Raw genomic sequence first — 19,771 nt, forward strand, 5'->3', positions numbered from 1 at the left:
CCCCCTAGTACCAAGAGTATGTATCTACGCCACTGCCTTTCGCATACACCAGCCATCATTCGGGCTCTCTTCAATTGGGCGATCGCCTCAAAGCTTGTGAATGTATGGTTTGATGTTCTCAAAATTGTGACGGCGAAAAATGCTTTAATAGTGCTGGGTAAATACCAGGCCGCTCTGGTATTAAGTAGTGTGACCAGGTTACATTTTTGAGGCTAGATTTAGTATTTAGTTTTATGTCATTGCACATATTCATAATTTAACTCGGACCGGAACTGAACTTATAGAAGCAACTCAAGTAGCACACTGGTAGATAACCTGGTGTAAATTTACGAATTTTGGTATAAACTTGTTTAATTGTACCAAAATTCACAAATAATCATCAAGTTGTACACTAGTGTGCTACTTGAGAAGTACGTAATGATCATACCAAAAATCCCCAATTCAAAAATTACCATTTACCGTTCAAAAATAACAATGGCTATGCAAGGTACCAGTTCTTTGAGAAAAGCATTTTTTCGCTTTTTTTAGGTTTCCAAAAAAAAAGGTATTTGAATTTATATTTGCGTATACTAACTTTCTAAACTAATACGGCTACATATGTAGAGAGACATCGAGCACAACCTTCAACTCCGTCTAAATTTGGAAGGACCTAATTGCTCCGTTTGAGGCCAAACGAGGTTTCAGACAAGGCGACAATACTATCGTGCGACTTTTCGAAACTAATGCTGGAGAGCGCAATAAGAGCGAACAAAATGCAAGGACCAAGTGCAGAAGTACCTGTCTGCATTAAGTATGAGTACGATGGCGAAAAAGAAGAAACTTTGTCCATATTTATTTTTACAAAATTACCGCAGTTTTCTTATCTTTAAAGCTAAACAGACGGCAGCGTTGATCCGGATTAACTCGGACTTAATCCGGATCAACTGCAGTTAATTCCCGAGTTAATCTGGATCAACGCTGCTGTCCGTTTATGCTTTTACCGAACTTCGTTTTAAATACCTGATAGACGATTTTTGAGGAGAAGGATTTAAAGAAAATTGCTCTGGCTGAACTTGTCGTATTGTTGAACAGCTTTTTAATTATGTACTCACTGGCTTCTTTTTAATTTAATTTTTTATATAATACATATAACTTTTTCCGAGCATTTTTCAAAATCAATTTAGCTTCGTTTTTCTGTGATTATCTGGTTACACTGGCATTGAGGGATGCCGTGCAACCATCTTTGTAGGATCGGAGGCATTTTGTGTATTATAGAAAGCATTGGGCCTTATGCATAAAAAGTGAGCTTAAGCTCAGACTCAATTTTTGCACTGAAAGGATGAGCTCAAGCTCAAGAATTTGTACTGAAAATCGAGTCGGAGCTTAAGCTCACTTTTTATGCATGAGGCCCATTGTGTTTAGATGGTCTTCTTAGCAGTAAGTACTCGTGATCTTCCACCAGCCGCCGCGTTAATATGGATCGACTAGTTAATTGGGAATTAACTGCAGTTCATCCGGATTATTTCCTGCAGCTAATCCTTAAATATAAAGAGGATCAGGGGAATTTTCGATGACAACACTGCACAAAACGGCCAGCTTTTGTCTATGCCTCAATTAAGCCAGAAAAACAGGCGGTTTTTGCATCCGCTGTGGCGCAGTGGTGAGTGCTGCGTACTACAATTTCGTAGCGCCCAGGATCGATTGTCGGTTCCAGAGATTGCTAAAAATTTTCTTATATTTGTATTTTTAAATTGTTTATCTAATTTGATTTATATATTTTATTTTAATTTACTTTGTTTTCGTTTTTCTTTATTTTATTTCACATTACTTATTTTATTATTAGTTAATCTAAATTCTTAGAGTTAAATTTTAAAACTAAAAATGTCAACAACTAGTCAAAGACAACATTAAATAAATATATTAGTTATAATTGAATGAAAAACAAATTTAAGAAAATTTTTCTGGTAGTGGAACTCGAACCCACGACCTCGCGTCCTATTAATCCGCATTACTGTCGCCGTTAATTCGGATCAACGTTCCCGTCTGTTTATGCTTTTAGGCCGACCAGAACTTTAGTTATCCTTTCGCTATGAAAGACACATATATATTTTAAATAGCGCTTAAAGCAGTTTATTCACTGATTTGGTTGGAACATCACAGTCTACGCTCTTCAAATAAGGGATTTCTGAACTCAGCTTGGAATTTGTTATTTTTTCGCAGCACTATTTTTTTTTTTATAATTTTGTTTTTTTTTCTTGGTTAGCTAACTCAACTTATAGCCAGTTTCACCAGCAATTTAAGTGGAAAATGAATTTTTGTTTTCTGTCAGTTTCCATTTAAAATTTCAAACATTAAAATAATTTTTCACTTAAATTGCTTTCGTTAAATTGGCTGTTGATGTTTCAGAAGTTTTAATGACTCAATAAACAATTATGTTTCAGCACAAGGAAAACTTAATTTTTTTTTTCATTTCCACTTAATCACAATACCCCATCCAAGGAGATCCAATCAATATTTACAATCAACCCTTTTTTAACCAACTTCCAAAAAAGGAGGAGGTTATCAGTTCGTCGGAATATTTTTTTTTTTTTTGGTTTTTATGTATGTTACCGCATAACTTTGGATCACGTCAACCGATTTCGATAATTCTTTTTGCATCGGAAAGGTAGTGTCTCAGAGGTGGTCCCATACTAATCTGGTTAATATCCGATCAGCGGATAATGAGATATATATATATATATTTTTTTTTATATGAGAGTTGAAGTCGGTTTTTTTTTTTGCTAAAAATTACTTGTTTAATTGTTAGTACAACACTTGTATCAAACCGCATGCCACATTACATACATACATTTTATCACATCAGCTTCCATTGGTTTAGGCTGAATGGTTTAAACATTCATTAAACTTAATCTTGAAAGCATGCTTAGCATGTCTTTGACCGATTTTCATACATGCATAAAATTTCACAATATTTTATAGTAAAATAGTTAAATGTCTGCAATGGGGTATAGTCATTGCGCTGGGTATGCAGTTACAGTTGCATGGCTATACTCAATCCCGACTCTTGCGTCCTCGTTCGCGCACTCTGGGCAACGTGAGCAACCCATGTGCGAGATGCGGTAACCAATCNTAAATGTCTCCTAAATTTTTAAAGCGGAAAGAAATAGCATTTCTTTGATACAAAAATCGGCCAAGAAATGGCTAAGCTATTGAACACTAAAAAAAGAGCTTTTAATACGCCGGTCTTTTAGTGCTAATACAAGCAACTTTACAGTGTTTGGTGTTTTGAGCTACATACTTATATATACTTACATAGTACAAATATATAGGTGTACATATGTACATACACTTTCTCGTTTTAATGTTTTGCTATGTTTAACACGTTCGGTGCATAAAATTGACTTAAGTATAGATGAAAGTAGGCATTCAGCTGCAACCCGAGTAGGAAAAGCTCATTTTAGCAAACTATGTTTATTATAAGTATACATGTACTCCTGTGTAAATTTTCTGAATGCGTCTACTATGTGCGTATAAGCGGCATTCAAGGTGTGCACACATACATATGTATGTATGTATGTAGTCTTCTACAAACAAACAATTCTATTTTGTATGCTGTGCTCAAATTTCACACTTTAGCACGTTTTGTTTGTGTCAAAAGTTGGAGAAAATGTTAATCCTTGTTTGTATACATACATCGTTTTTCTTACTTTTTTTTTTTTTGTTTGCCGTGACGACTTAAGCCAAAGGCTAAGCCAGGAATTTACTCAGAGCAGCGAAGCAAACAAAGAACTTAGCAAGTACAAAGAACTAATTGAATAAACTCGCAGTTAAATGGAATATTTCTTCTAACATTTTTTTTTTTTGCTATTGTACTTTAATTGGTTTACTTAGACTTTGGGCAAAAATTTACTTAATGTCGCAACAATTACCACCAAAGCCAACTAATAAACGCACAATATTTGTGTAGAAACGTGACCGAAACCTAAGTAGATATTTGATTGTGCCTGCCTACACAGTAAAATCTACGTGCGTAAATTCGACTTAAGATAAGCAAAGGTAAGCAAAAAGGTAAGCATATTACAAGTATCCAGCGAAAGTATCAAATCTGCTATGAAATCTTAGTAAATATATTTCGAAGTAATTTCACGGTGGACTGTTAACTAGAAAATAAATCAGGCGTATTTGAGGTGTAATATAAAAAGTACGATTAGAAAATGTTTATGGATGAAAATGACAGTACATTTACAAACATATCTACATATGCATGAGTATGTGTGTATGTACAATAGTGCAGCGAGGATATGAAAATCGTTGCTCCTAAGTACTTGGAGACTGGTTACTGATAGAGCCATCACTCTAACGTGTTATCGATTACATCATGCAAAAAAAAAACATCAAAACACATACTACGGGCAAAAATATAATAAAACTGCGTTTTTAGTTTGTCAGTCTGACGGCAGGATTTTTTTTAAAGGAATTTTAAAAGATGTGATTAATAAAAAAAAAATATATATTTTAAATAATCAGTGCAATATATGTGGAATAACAACATGAGTACCAAATGAAAAAACAAATGCTCTTGAATTTAAAAACATTAAAGATTTCAATTTACAAGGACGCTTTTAGTTTAAAAATTAATAAGTAAAAGAAAATTTTATTAAGAAAAAAACGAAAATAAAATTAAATGAAATTTGCAAAAAAATTTATTTTTTTTTTAACAATAAGGTCTAAAAATTAAATTAGAAAAAGAAAGCATTAAATCAAAAACAAGGTGTTTAAAAATAATAAAAGAAAAAATATTTTCTTTTTTGAAACGAAAAGGCGAGAAATAAAACAAAACTAAGATCCTAAAAATGAAATGAAGAAAAAATATATTATTGTTTTTGAAATAAAAAAATCTAAAATTACAAGAAAATTAAATTAATGGAAGAAAAGTAAATTGAATAAAAAACTTAATAAATGAAATAAGTTTCAAAAAATTAACTGAAATTAAAAAAACAAAAACTTTTTTAAATAATAAAAACTAAAAATTATTAGAAACTTAAATCAAAAATATAAAAAATTTTTATTTAAAGAAGAACTAAATAAAATAAGTTCCTAAAAACTAAATAAATTTAAAAAAAAAATTCTTCTTTTCAAAAAAATAACATTTAAACATTAAAATTAATTTAGATTGATAAAAAAAAAAGATTAACTTAAAGAAAAAATCGTAAAATGGGTTTCTAAAAATTAAAAAATATATCGAGGGCTTACATATATTCAATAACCTGCACTTTTCACAAAAATTAGATTCTGATATAAAAGTTCACCTAAGACTTAACTGTCATTGGTGATATTAATGATGACCTTGTATAGCGCTTGACAGAAGAATTAACCATTACGGTCATTACGATTGCTGGAGCGACGTGTGCTAAATGACATACAAGTGCTTTCTCTCGAGTAGTGAATGAGACAACTTTTTTCTGCGACTTTTGTACTAGAATAACTAAAGTATCCGAACTGTATTGCCTTCTGTCTTTCATTTGTCTTTCGAAAGATTTGTTAGTATCTTAGAAAGAAGCCATAGGCAGTAACGGTAACGATAAATGTCAATACCAATGCCGATAGCCATACAGAGTAGGACACTGATAGATGAAGGCAAATAAATGTATGATGACATCATATTTGTATCTGTGGCCGTGTCTGAGAAAATAGTATTATTTATGATGGTTTCTTATAGTTAAAGATCTTAATAAGAAAGATGGATTAGTCGCTAACATCCTTTTCTCAGGCGCATACATATGTGTACATGTATACGTATATTGATAGCATTATTTTAAGATTTTTTGATATCGATAAATATTGATATTATCGGTGAATATATCGGAAGCGGTTTCGATAACAAACGAACTAAACCGTTTACATATTTGGCACAATTCTATGTTTACCATATATCGACGGCTGAGTGGAAGATCTCACCCTATCTCAGAAAATGGCTCAAAAACACCTTACTTCAGAATTTGGTTGGAGAACGCCCTATCTCAACTGAAAATATTTTTAAAATATGTTGATACAGGGCGTCCTTGAAGTGCCAGCTGAAATCGGGCGTTTTTGAACTGAGTTCTGAAATACACTGGCGATCAAAAGTGAGTGCATGGTAATTTATGTTAAATTATTGCAATGTTTTTCAAGAAAAAATTTTTTTGTTATTTGTTTACAAAAATATGGTTCATATTTTAACAAAAACCATATACAGTGGTGAAAGATGTCTAATGTTTTTGTGTAAAAGTCTAGCGCAATATACAACACAAACTATATAAATCCATATTTCAAAGTTTGTACAAAAATTATAAAAATTCAACAAACTTTAACAAAATTCCCCAAAAATTTCAAACTTTATAATCAGATTTTTTTTTAATTTTGGGTATGCAGTGTCATAGCCCATTAAATTTTAGGAGGTAAAAGTGCAAATCGCAAGACTCCAGAAAATCGCATTGATTTTTAATATTTTTCCATATAACTAAAAAGAAATTTTGAGCGTGGTCGAGCATACTTTATATGGAAGAAAATGCACAACACCGCCAGCCAAATAAATTATTAAAAATCAACGCGATTTTCTAGCGTCTTGCGGTTTGCAGTTTTACCTACTAAAATTTAATGGGCTATAAAACTGCATACCCAATATTTTTCAAAAAAATCTGATTGAAAAGTTTGAAATTTTTGGGGGATTTTGATAAAATTTGTTGAGTTTTTATAATTTTTGTACAAACTTTGAAATGTGGATTTGTATTTATGTAATTTTTTCCGACGGTGTTTGCGGCTTTTGTACCAAGTACAATTTATAAAAATTAGCGTTAATTTTTTTAGTTTTGTTTGCAAACGGTCTTGCGCATTTTATTCCATACGAAATGCACTTTTATATGGTAAAAAGTGCAAAAAGCCGCCAGCAAAAAAATCATAAAAAATAAACGCGATTTTTTAACCGCTCAAACTTTTTCTAAAAATTCAGACTAAAAAGTTCGAAGTTAAGATGAAAATTTTTTGAATTTTCTGAATTCTGTATAAAGTTTCAAAGTTTGATCTATGTAGTTTTGATTAAAGCAAGAACCATATTTTTAGTAAAAAAAAAAAATTACTGCAAATAATAAAAAAACACTTACCATGCACTCACATTTGATCGCCAGTGTAGGTCGGTCTTCCACTCAGACCTCGATATATTGTATGTCTGTTTTATTTTTTAAATGAATGAAATTTATTTCTTAAAAAATAAATATTTGAATATTGTGTGAACGAAATAGCAAACAAAAAAAATCCTGAAGCAGTAAATAGGCTATCAATCGCTACTGTCATTTGTTGATTCACGTTATCCACTAAAAAAATTCGAATCAAATTGCTCGATCCAAAAAGCATTCTTCAAAAAATCAAATACAATTCATAGGTTTTCGTTTGGTAAATTGCATATTTAATTAATTATTTTAGTTAACTTATTAGTTGTTACATTAATTTTGTATGTATGTAGATATTTCGAGATTTTATATTTATCTAAAACTTTCGTTTATAAATATATCGTATTTTGTACAGACGCTCTCTTTTTGCACTCAACAAATATTTAAATTACAGAAAATCACAATTCAGAAATTAAGTTGTTAGCACAAAAACAAACAAATATTCATGTATCATCACAGGTTAATACGAACACTTATTTAGATAATAAACTATGCCATTTCACAAGAAATGCATTATTAGCGTTTGAACAAAACAATAACAGACGATTATGTAAATGTGTAATTAATTTCAAAACGAAAAGACAACACAGGTTTTGTATTGAGTATGGAAGAATTTCGAAATGGTTCGAGTGAGTTTGTGTGTGCGCGTGCGTGCGTTGTATTGTTCAACTGATATCTCGTATAGCATCCGCAATCCGCTTTCGGTAACGTGTCCGGGGTCTACTGATATATTGCAAACTAAACGTGGGCATACTCGTACTACAAAAAGACATAAAAAACGCACAAAGACACAATGGCGTGTTGTAGGAAAACGAAAACGGAAACGAAAAAAAGAAGAAAACAAAAATTATTAATTAAAAACTTTTCCAATGAATTTAGAAACTGTGGTTTTTGTTTTCAATTAATTATCGCTTGCAGTTGGTGGTTTCTGATCGATTACGAATTGAAAGCGATTTAGCGGGAAAATGCTGATTGCGGGCGACTTAAATGAAATGGCAAATGTTGAAGGAGTTGAGTAGAATTTTTTTTTGTTTTTGTTTTTTGGTTTTTTTTTGTGTTTTTTAAACTAAACAAACAAAATTCGCAAACGATGATGACATTTATTGTACAAAATGGCAGTTATACAAAAAAACAAAAAACAATATTAACGATGACATGATCGACATACATACATATTGAGAATTAGAGTTTTTAATATGTTTATGCATTAATATAATAATAATTATTTTATTTTTTTTTTTGAAATCTTCGTCAAAAATATAATGCTATTTCAATAAGCTCTCGTCCTTTGGTGTAAATAAAATCTTGTAAATTGTTCGAAAAATGACGCGAACTATGAAGAAAAGTGCCAAAATGTTTAGTCCGAAATCACGCAGATGTACAAAGCTACAACAAACAAGAGAACGAGAATACAACACATTTGACATTTGACAAATTGAAAAGTGATAACAGTATGTAAATTGTTTACAAAAATACGCATACATATGCATACGAAGTTGAAGGGTAGTACTTATTTATTTATGTATACGAATATGCAAATATTTAAGCATAGAATGCAATTTGGGTAAATTAACTGGGAATAGAGCGACAATTAGAGGTTGGAGGCAAGAAAAAAAATTAAGGCGATTGTAAGTATTGATTGCTGTTTAGTGCTGGGATTTCTGAAAAATAGAAGTCTCCAAATATTTGCAACCGAAGAATTGCAAATTTCGTAACGCAGTCGACTTTCGACTCGATAAGTCGCGAATATTTAATGTCGGGTGCTGAGAATGATCAGACGCAAAATTTATAGTAATCATTTACTTTTATGAAAATTAAATGTTTGATTTTTTGTACTTAAAATTGTGTTTTCTTCAATAAAATATTTCCATATTCCAAATCTAGTTAGCCGATAATCCGAATGTATCTATAATTCGAAACTCGAAACTCTGCAATCATTAGTTCGGATTATTGGGTTTTGACTGTATTTTGAAATGGATAAAGTGAATATAATATTTAGAGACGCCCATAAGTGGACTTTTATGATGGAAGGTGTCCGCAACCCGGCGACACAAAAACACCGAATAAATATAACTTAAAGAAAAATAACTGAAGTATTTTTGTTTTGAGCTTTTCTTCTGTGAAATTCTTGAACAATTTTTACTACTGACCACAAACGTATAAATAAATAGGAATTAAACCTGATCGTATGAACAATGATCATTGGTTATCTCTGTTCTCAAACAGAAGAGATATTGCCAACCTGAAAAAGCCCGTGAGACTACTGTCAGAATCCCTTAGAAATTGAACCAGCTAATGCGCTTTACATAATAAAAAAACAATCTATAATATTCGCTGAATTGAAAAATCGTTGGTTGGATATCCCAACCTCTTTCCAGACGTACCCTTAAGACAGTGTTCGGTTACTACCCCGACTAGTAACCTAAAAGACCAGCGGTAAAGCCAAGTGAGAGCTTTGGATCGATTTAGATACCCCAACTTTTCTGATAGATGAGTTTCACTGCTCATCTGGTGTTTACCTCCGAGATGAGTGTATGTAGACTACAATCTATGAGAAGGCCATAGATATTTCCCTCCCTTTCCTTTCCAGCGATTTCTAAGAATTTCCATCCGCTCAGGGACCCTTACAATGGCCAATGAGCATTTGAATGCAAGCTGGTTGCGAATTATTATTGTGGCTACTTTTGAGGTGGTTCCATTCGATTTTAGATATTAAATAGCAGCCTGGCTCTGGAGGAGCAGAAACTACATACGAGCATAGAGAGCGACCTCTACTATGGCGTTTATTTCAGCCTGAAAAACGCTATAATGGTCCGGTAAATGGAAGTTTTTGAACCTTTGCTTATCCGCTTTTGAGCTCTCTTCATAGCTGGAACGAATTTAACCTGACATCATTGCATTAGCAGAAATTTGTCATACAGTTCCCACGGTGGAAGATTAAAAATTAATTCCAGATAATTGTTGCGTGTACAGTGTATAGGGTAGTGCTCGCATAAAATCATGCCATCCGTCCGCTATATAACCGCCTTAGAGGCGCACAGCACGTTAATGGCTTTTCTTGAACGATTTTCAATGTTTCACTTCCAGGCGAGTTTCATGTCTACAACAGTCCCTATGTACTTGACCACGTTATGGAATGAAAAGAGGAATTTTATATTTCCTCGTAAAGAATACCATCTCGGTCTTGGTATTATTGATTCCACATTTCTTACACCAGATATTTACAAGGATGAGAGTATTTTATAGTAAATAAGTCAGAACTTACAGATGTTTAGCCGTTGTTACGATTGCTATATTGTCAGCATACGCTATGGCTTGACAAGTGGCCTTGAGATTTTACGGTATGGCGTTAGTGACAGAGTATAGTACATAGAAGGGAGAGTATAGTACATAGAAGGGAGATTCTCCCGGTGTTCTCTGTACGAGAAGGAGCTCAGAAAATTCACCAGCCCCCGATGGACCAAAGCTAAAGGCGGAGCTTAACAACAGATTTGGGATTGAAAGTATAATAATTGGCGGCCGAACATTTTTTTATAGTTGGTACGAATTCCTGTAGCGTGGTCTCCATGGATTTTTCCTTAGAATATTCTTAGGGAGGTTATCAATCTTTAACTTCCGCCGAATATATTAATTTGTAATCTTCTCTAGAGTGAAGCTGCCCTGTTATTTTCGCTTTTGTCCACTCGTGTGTATAAAGCGGCTTGTAATTGGGAGGAATGTATTCGATTAAGTCGCTCAGCGTTGAATGGTTGGAGCCCATTTCACTCGGTCATAAGGGAAAAATTGTTTATAGAGTCGTCAGGCAGAGCACCTTGGGAAGTGAGTGCTCATAAGGATTTCCTATACTCCGTACTGATGTCTCCGGATTCTACTAATTAGGTTTCATTTTACCCTTCGGGCCTTCGGGACAGTGAAAGCCCTCAATTCGGAAGAGGAGGGGGCGTATTCTGCGATAGAAAGACCATATGAAAAAAGATTTTGGCGTCAAGTAGACGCTGTTTTTTAATTAAATAATGTATATTCTTCCTCTTTTTCGGCTCTGTAACCGCCTAAGCGATTTTAGCCGAATCCAAAAGAGTACAGCAGTAGTTTCTCTTCTGTGCAAACTGACGCCAATTGGAAATGCCAAGTGAAGCCAAGTGAAGCCAAGTCCTTCTCCACGTGGTCGTTCCAATACAGAGGAGACCTTCCTCTTCCTCTTTTACCAGCACCGACCTGTATTGAATACTTTCAGAGCTGAAGCGTTTCTGTCCATTCGAATGATATGCCCCAATACTGCCATACTGGTCTGCCAATACTTTATTTAAATTATTTAAACAAAGTCCACGTATGAATAACCTGACTCGGGGTATCAGCAGGCACTTTTTAATAGCCCACTATAAATGGTGGTTGGTTGGTTGTAGTGCCTCCCAAGTTTCGCTCAGGATTCAATTAGCTCATAATGGTACCATTTTGGGTATTCCAGTACCACCGCCTGCGAATCATCCAAACAAGCTCCCGCCTTGGTAAATTAGTCTGATCTCTCGTTGCCGTCTATATTGCTATGACCGGAAACCCATACAAGAGAGATAGACACTTACTGAGATGCTGATTTTACTTTTCTAGTAGTATTATTATTTATTAACCTACAGGCCTCACATATGCCCAGGACTTTGGCCTGAAATATGCTGGCATGGTTCCATAGCCGCAAGGACTGAGTGGTATCAAGCTCCTCTGAATATACTCCTTCCTTCACACCGCATTCCATCTTGGATCCGTCAGTGTAGATACAGATTTCTTCCTTATCATCTGCTTGGCCTCTTCTCCATTCCCTTCTGGATGGAAACCGCACCAGTACATTCAAGCCAAAATCCCGGATCGATACCGTGTAGTCCGTAGCCTTATTTTCTATCGGACCAATGCTCAGGATTGGGCTATGCCCGAATGTCTTCGTTTTCAATAGTACCTGCTATTGAGTCTTAATTCTGAGTACATCACGATTTGTTTTAGGCATAGAATCAATCGAAATCATATTGGGGACGACACTCAATGCTTCTGACGGAAAGGATCCCAATGCCCCAATGATTCCCGAACAACTATGTAAGTCGGCTGAAGTACTAATCCGCATAAAGTTTGTTTGGCATTTGTACAAGCAACTTTCGGTTAAAAGCATCAATCGCCTGGTGTGAACAGCCGTTCAGCTAATCGCTTCCAATTAAGTTTTGATGGCAGCCAACTATTGGTTCAACTATTGATGCCTACAAGTCCAGCTTAAAACTCGAGTCGTAAAGAAGAAAAAATGTGTACTATGTACTATATTTATATTTTAGTGAACACGCGTGTATGTAAGTAATTATATAAAAAGTGAAGTTCGAAATATTTTCATTAGAAAATATTAGATAACCAGCTGTGGAGTTATAAGATTTTTAAGCACTGCTCGTAGTATTCCTGTTTTCTAGCATATTTCCACCAAAGGCGTAACTGCAGTTAAGACTTGGTGGAAATGAACTATTAGACAAAACTCGTGCGGAAACAAAAAAAAACTTTCTTTGGACATTCTGTTTATACACACATGAGAAATATTATTGTTGTAGTACTTGTAGAATATATACTCTTCCTTAGTTCCGCACCAATTAAAAATGAATGTATGTATGTACATATGTGTATAGTATAAAGGCGACTAAGCTGTTATTCTGTATTTTCGCCTTTAGTGCTTTTTATTAGCTACATAGTAATTTACTTAATACAACTTAACACTTGATAAATTTCAGCGGTAATACATGGCACATGGTTAGGCAAGCAGACGGAAAATTTGTTAGTAAGATCAGCGCAAGAATCAAACAGAGAAAACATCGAAAGCAAATCGAAATGTGAGCCAATCAACTGAATTCAAAAAAATATATATGTAAATCTTAAGCGAATCTGATAACTTAATTTCAACATCAAAACATCAAATTACCTGCTGCCTGTGGCGGCACTGCTACTGCCACTGCCATAACGATCGTCCGATTCGTGAGCGTGATGTGATGCTGGCACGGGTCGTTGGCGCGTAGAAGAACCATAACCGCTGGTGCCGCTGCTGGACGGAGTTGCATAGCTCGACGAGGTACGCGAAGAGGCGTCATCGCGCGAATTGCGTCTAGCTTCCAAGCGATCGCGATAAGAAGAAGCGCCACTCGAGCTGCCTGCACCTCCCGATGAGAGTGCACTGCTGCCCGCTGAGCTCTTCGCGGCATAGCTTGAGCCGGCTGTTGCAGTTGTTTTCGACTTATTGTCTACTTCGTCCTCGGATTCTTCTGTGGAGGTTTCTTCCTCACTACTCGATTCACTTGCTGGCTTCTTTTTATCGCTGCTAGCAGCTGCACTGCTATGTTGTGGCAGGAAACGGCTAACGAAGGGTTTCTTCTCAGTTGTTGCAGTTTTGCTGCTGCTGTTGCTGCTGCCGGCGTTGGCGTTGGCCACACTGCTAGTGGCGGCGGCTGCTGCTGCGGCTGTGGCACGCGTACGTGCGGGGCTCTCGCGAACACGAGAACTGCTCGGTGCTGCAGCGGCAGCTGAGCTGGTAGAACTTTCTGTTGACGCTGTCGAATCGCTGCTGCCCGAACGGGTGGTCTTCTTCACGGCCGCTACCTGTGCTGACACTGGCGCCTTAGGCTGTTGAATGGAAGAAGAAGTGGGTGGATTTGGAGTTGTGTGAATGCCTTCAACAATAGATTCATCAGCGTCAGAACTATCGCCGCTATTGGGCTTTTGCCGAGCCGATTGTAGCGGTGATTGCGGCGGCGGTGGTGGTGAGTGCTGCTGCTGCCACCGCAATTTATAAAATAGGCGGCAATTGCGACAGACAATGTCAAATTAATTGTTGATATTAACGTGCAGTGATTGTATGCGTTGATGGACGAAATGAATGCAAGCAACAGCGAACGCGGAGCGAAAGAGAGCGTGCATGTGTGCGTTTTTTTGTTGTTTTTTTTTTGTTTTTATATAACGGCAGAAATAACAATGCGCGATTATGTATGTATGTATGGATGTATGTAGAGTGAGATGATAGGAGAGAGAAAGAAATGAGAAAGGTATAGAAATAAGATTTGGTAAAAAATCGACAATGTCAAGTTCAAATAAAAGATTCGCTCGAAACAAGAAACGATGAGAAATTTATTGAAAATGATATAAGGTACTCACTCGTATGTAGATGGGATTGAGCACGCATTCACATGGCATGAAAGGTAATGGAATTGCCAAATGAGTGGATGGCATTCGACAAGAAATGTGAAATTTTATATTTACAGTAACCGGGGTCAGTACATGAGAACAAACCAGATTTGGAGTAATTTGATTTTTTAGGGGTTCAGTGGATGGGAAGTGTGCATGAATATGTAGGTAAGTGAACATAACACGAAAAAGGACATCAGAAACTGATAACAATCGAAAAAATGGCAAAAAACTAAAATTAAGTGAAAGCAATCCAAGGTCCCTTTCTAGCGCTCTTTCAAATAAAAAGCAGCGCTAGAACATACGTAAATTAACATCGCGCCCAAATCTTTTTCGCATTTAAAGGAAATTTTTCGTGGTAGGAATATTTACAAAAATGTACAATTTTACTACGATTACAAATAAAACAGTAAATTTTAGCGGTATTTTTTGCAGTATATGCTGCAAAATAAGTTTTCATTTTATTTCGTTTTTAAATATTTACCTTAATGTGTAATAGAAATATTTTGCAAATCTACTTGAAACACTTTTTACGAACATTCCGCTATCGAAAAGGTACGAGATGTTCAATTTACGAATTTGTATGAATACATATTTATTACATAGTTATAGCATAACAAAATCTAGTATAAGAAAATAACAAATGTATGTATGTGGTAAGTATTTCTGATGTCCGCTTTTTGAAGGCATACAAATCAATTATGTAGTTGCGCCGTGGATTAAAATTCAAGCAGCTTTTAATTAGGTCTTCCATAAAAGGGACTAAGTATAAGATAACGGGATAAAAGTAACACGGTGCCGAGAAGTCATTAGTACCCAGAAAATTTTATTTTTTCGATTCATTTATTTAATTGGTGTGTATGCCTTTTCATTAAATATAAATTATATGTCAGATTATTAAACCAAACAAAGAAAGCAAAATTATATATGTATGTAGAGTATTATTAAAAAAACACATTCAAAAAAATTTTAGTGCAAAAAAATTTTAAAAGAAACAAATCAAATAAGGTGAATATTAATTATTAAATTAAGGAAAGTGGAAAGTGTGAATGAAAACAAAGAAGAGGACAAACAGGTATATAGGCTTACTTCTAAGGTTTTGGGTAGAAATTGCAAAACGTACTATGTAACAATTAAATTAGAATTAAACAAATATCAGAGACAGTACACGTAAATATACTTTGAAGATGGCCGTGCTAGGCTGACAGCAGGAAGTATAGATAAATGGGTTTAAATTTTTTTTTTTTATATTAGGCCGGGTCAATTTGTTTGGAAGATGTTTTCGACTATGCCCTTATAGGATTCTACGTGTGATTCTAAGCAAATTTTACAAAGCAACCATTGGTCTAAAATCAATTTGAAGTTTGCCAATTTGCGAAAATATGTTCTACCTGGGGCACAGCTGTGAAAATTTACACATTTTCTTCGAAACCTATTTTCGCAATTCGGCAAAAAACCAAATTAATTTTAGATCCGTGGTTTCTTCGGCAAATTTGCTTATAATTACACGTAGAATTCTCCTATGCTATACGCGCATAGAAAAAAATGTACCTACATATATACAAGTATTTAAGTTTTAAAGGATTTTTTCTCGATTTTTAAACTTTATTGTGCAAAACTGGTACTTTCTTTATTATTGAAAGTATGGCATCTCCCTAGGTATAACTGGTCCATACTTTTCTAGCCCATAAAACTGCACGTCTTTAGAGACGAAGAAAGTATCAAGCAAATTTTTGGTACCTTCAACTGAACTGACGCGTACTGCCATAAGGGCGTTCTGCATAAACCGCAACAGATGGTGGTCTGATGGTGCAAGGTGTGGGCTATATGTCGGTCGAACATCGTCCTGGTGGCGGATCAATGACTCTTGTCTGGTTGCACAGTTCTGCCGTTTTTCCGCAATCTCTTGCTTCAATCGCATCATTTGTTGTCTATAGAGAGCCCCGTCAATCGTCTGACTACTTTTCGGAAGCTCATGTTGAGGTATTCTCTTCTAGTCCCACCAAAGCATTGCATTGCCCGGTTTGCCTCGCCTATGACATAAAAATGCAAAAACCACTTCGCTTTGCTCCATTGAATGGGCATTTGGGAAACAGTGACATGCCGTTCGATATCTACTGGTTTGAGCTCATGAGGCACCCAGTTTCCGACTTTCTAGTCACGCGTAATAATTCCGCAAGCTCTTCTTGGATTTTGCAAGAGTCTCCATCTTGGCGAAATTACCTCCAATGTGACCACTACAAACGCGGATGTCTTTCATTTGCGCTCATTGTCGATTATGTCAAAAGCACCACTTTTGAAACGCCATAACCACTATGCACAGTTTAAAATTTATCGAGGTTGCCCTCTTCAAACCTCACACAACAGCCGCAAACTTTCTGTTGCCCCTTTTCTTCAGATGGAAGCAAAATACTAATTTTTTAATAACTAAGTGCTATAACTTCGAAACATACTTTCTAATCTCCTGCACACTTTTTTTCTATGTAAAATACACCGCACGCTTAGATACCTTATCTTAAAAGTCAACCTAATTATTTTTAGCTGAAAACTTTCTTCAGCTGATCTCTAATTAAATCCTTCTTCAATTTGTTATCAAAGACCTCCCTCAATCGCAATATTTCTAACTTCCCCTTAACTGCTATTATCATTATGCGCAACACTTTCTTCCTCCCCGCTCTCTTCCTCTTCCGTCTCTTCGGTATCGGTTTCCGTTTCAGTTTCGGTCTCCGTTTCCGTTTCGGTGTCTGTATCCTCTTCTGCGTTCTCGCCAGTATCTACTTTATTGGCCTCAGTTTTATCATCTGGCACTCCTTCCTTACTGCCACTTGTTATTGTTTCTTCTTGCTTGTCCCCAACTTTTACACCTTCGTTTGCCTCATTCACTGTTCGGCCTATTCCTACGCCGTTCTTATCGTTGTGTTCAGTTTTTTCGCTTTCTACTTCTTCCTCCTCTACAGCGGATTCATATTGCCCTTCATCACTCTCATTTGTTTCATCTTCTGTTTCTTCTTTTGTCGCTAATTCTGATACAATAACTTCACATCCGGAATTAGGTACTTCTTCCCTACTCTCCACTATCTCTTGAATATTATCTATCTCTTCCTCCTCATCTTCTTCTTCATCACTTTCTTCCTCGTCTTCTCGACTTCCTTCAACATTCTCTGCCATATCGTTTTTGTGTCTTGCTCTCTCTTCATCATTACACACTACTAAATCATCTTCACTTTCCGTTTCCTCCTCTTCTGTATCTTCTTCTTCCTCCTCTGTCTCTTCATCTCTTGTTTCTTCTGTTCTACCACCAACTTCCTGCTGTACGGCCTCAACCCCAGCCCCTGATGTCAACCTACTTGTACGACTACCGCTTGGTTGTTCTTCTTCATTTGCCTCATTCACACTTACCTCAGCCCTTGGTGGTGGCGTCCTACGCACTGGTGAAGCATGATTAGAGCTGTCACTCTCTTCGCTGGTGCCTTGTGCCACTCCAGTACGCTTCAGTGCGGCTACACGGTCCGCAGGAGGTCGCTCAGATTCAGCGGTCTGAACAGCCGTACTGCCGGTATTAACTGCCGCTACTGCTGCTGCAGCACCACCTGGTGTGCTCTTATTCTGGCGCTTAATGCGTCCAATTTCATCGTCTTCGGATACTTGTCGTTGCGCGGCCGCCGCCTGTTGCCTCGGACGCTGCATCGACGCTTTTTGTGCTTGAATCGCCGCTTGTACAGCTGCCTGTGCGGCAGTATCCACCTTCTTCTCTTTTTTCTCCTTGCCAATATCCGCCAAACGTTGTATGACACGCGCACAATCACTCAAGCGAATAATGCCACTGAGTTGTCCCCGTGACACATCTTCGCCGGTTAGTACGCGATCCTTCTTCTTCTCCAACTCTTGCTGACGTTGTGTTTGCTGTTGTTCACTGTCAGAGTCCTCATTCTGATGAGAGCGCACGAAACGGGAACGAAAGCGCGAGGACTTTCCTGTGCGGGATGTTGGCTGTTCGTTGTCAAATTCATTCTCGTAGTCGTAGTCGGCACCGCGACCATAGCGACTATTGCCGCCATCACCATATCGCTCGTTGTTGGCACGCACTGGTCGTTCGCCGAATTTGCGACCACCCAAAACCGGTTCGTCATTATAGCCGACACGATCCTCTTGTTGACGGAATTGCGTAGCAAGGCGGTGATCGCTCTTCGAACGCATCAAGCCTGGTTGTAAGGCAGATGGTGGCGCCAAATGTGAACTGCTCAACGAACCTGCGGGTTGTGAGTGCGGTGCTATGTTCAAGTCACCAAAGGTGGCTAGATTCATTACAAGCTGGTTGGGGTCAATGGACACTAGAAAGCGCACACGACGTGTATAGTCCGCATTCTCATATTCGAAGTGGCGTAGGAACTCAACCGTCTTGAGGAATATCTCTTTCGTGTCCATCAATTCGCAGTCATCCCATTCGACTGTATCGTTCATGTACTTATCGACAATGTCGCAATTGCTATTAATATTCTGTATCTCATGGTCAAGATTTTCCTTGAGCGTTGTCAGATTGCGCATCTCGACTGTCAAATAGCGATCGACTTCACCCTTCAGCTGGTCAGAGCGATCTTTAATTGCCTTCGTTATACGTCTATAGATCTCGTCGATCTCCTCGCTCACTCCCACGCAATTGGTTTGCAGGCTAGTAGTGTTTTTCTCAATAATAGCAAGTGTGTCTTGCAAGCGGTGCAAACTGCGGCGAATCTATAGAAGGAGGAAGAAAACAATTTTGAGCAAATTCTTCATGAATTTATAAGAGTTTGTATTTATTTACTCACTTGTGAATTGAATCGGGTTATCTCACGACGCAATATGTCCATATGGGCGCTCTTGCAGTCTTCGCAAATTTTCTTCTCGCAATGCGCGCAAAATGAGAGATACGATTTCTCTGAACAAACACTGCAGCGCTCCATAATTTGCCCTAGAAGAGGAATGTCAATTGGAAATGGTTATTTTGCGTGAAAGTTTTGTCGTTTTCTAAGGAAATTTTTAATTATCTAAGTAGTAGTATGTAGTTTAGAGACCGTGTCACAAAAATATTTTTTTTCTTCACCCTGTAAAAACTCCTGAAGCACTCTCATAGTGAGTATTCAATATCTTCTATCTCTTTTACCTAAACGTGACAAGGTCCAATGTGAATACATACACATTTATGTACCACATATGGCAGTGGAAGTCTACTAACCTGATGTCGGATCTGGCAATTCACCGGTTATCTCGATGTGTAACTCAAGGAAACGCTGCAATGTGACATTCGTTGGAAATGCTTGTACTCCATTGTATGGGATGCGATGTTCTGCACGGCACTCAGGACATTTTACCTAAAAATTATACACATGCATGAATGAAATTTTTTAATCAAAGGATGG

At 36.6% G+C, this 19,771-nt stretch overlaps 1 protein-coding gene across 5 annotated transcripts in view; it reads right to left on the bottom strand.

The window, feature by feature from the left end:
* Positions 1–19,771, bottom strand: part of tn (tripartite motif containing protein thin) — a 41,336-nt gene that overhangs the window by 11,837 nt on the left and 9,728 nt on the right. For 2 of the 5 annotated variants that reach the window (XM_017617503.1, XM_017617500.1), the window contains exons 3-6: positions 19,588–19,723; positions 19,181–19,323; positions 17,805–19,106; positions 13,123–13,817 (exon numbers count right to left, since the gene is read on the bottom strand). In XM_017617503.1, the coding sequence (XP_017472992.1) occupies positions 13,123–13,817; positions 17,805–19,106; positions 19,181–19,323; positions 19,588–19,723 (2,276 nt within the window). Of the gene's footprint in view, positions 1–7,487; positions 7,944–13,122; positions 13,818–17,774; positions 19,107–19,180; positions 19,324–19,587; positions 19,724–19,771 lie in introns of those variants that run through there. The other 3 variants (XM_017617501.1, XM_017617499.1, XM_017617504.1) reach the window with 2 other exon arrangements.

Source organism: Rhagoletis zephyria, unplaced genomic scaffold, assembly GCF_001687245.7.
Source record: "Rhagoletis zephyria isolate East Lansing unplaced genomic scaffold, Rhagoletis_zephyria_1.1 Rzeph_scaffold_01420, whole genome shotgun sequence".
NCBI classification, from domain to species: domain Eukaryota; kingdom Metazoa; phylum Arthropoda; class Insecta; order Diptera; family Tephritidae; genus Rhagoletis; species Rhagoletis zephyria.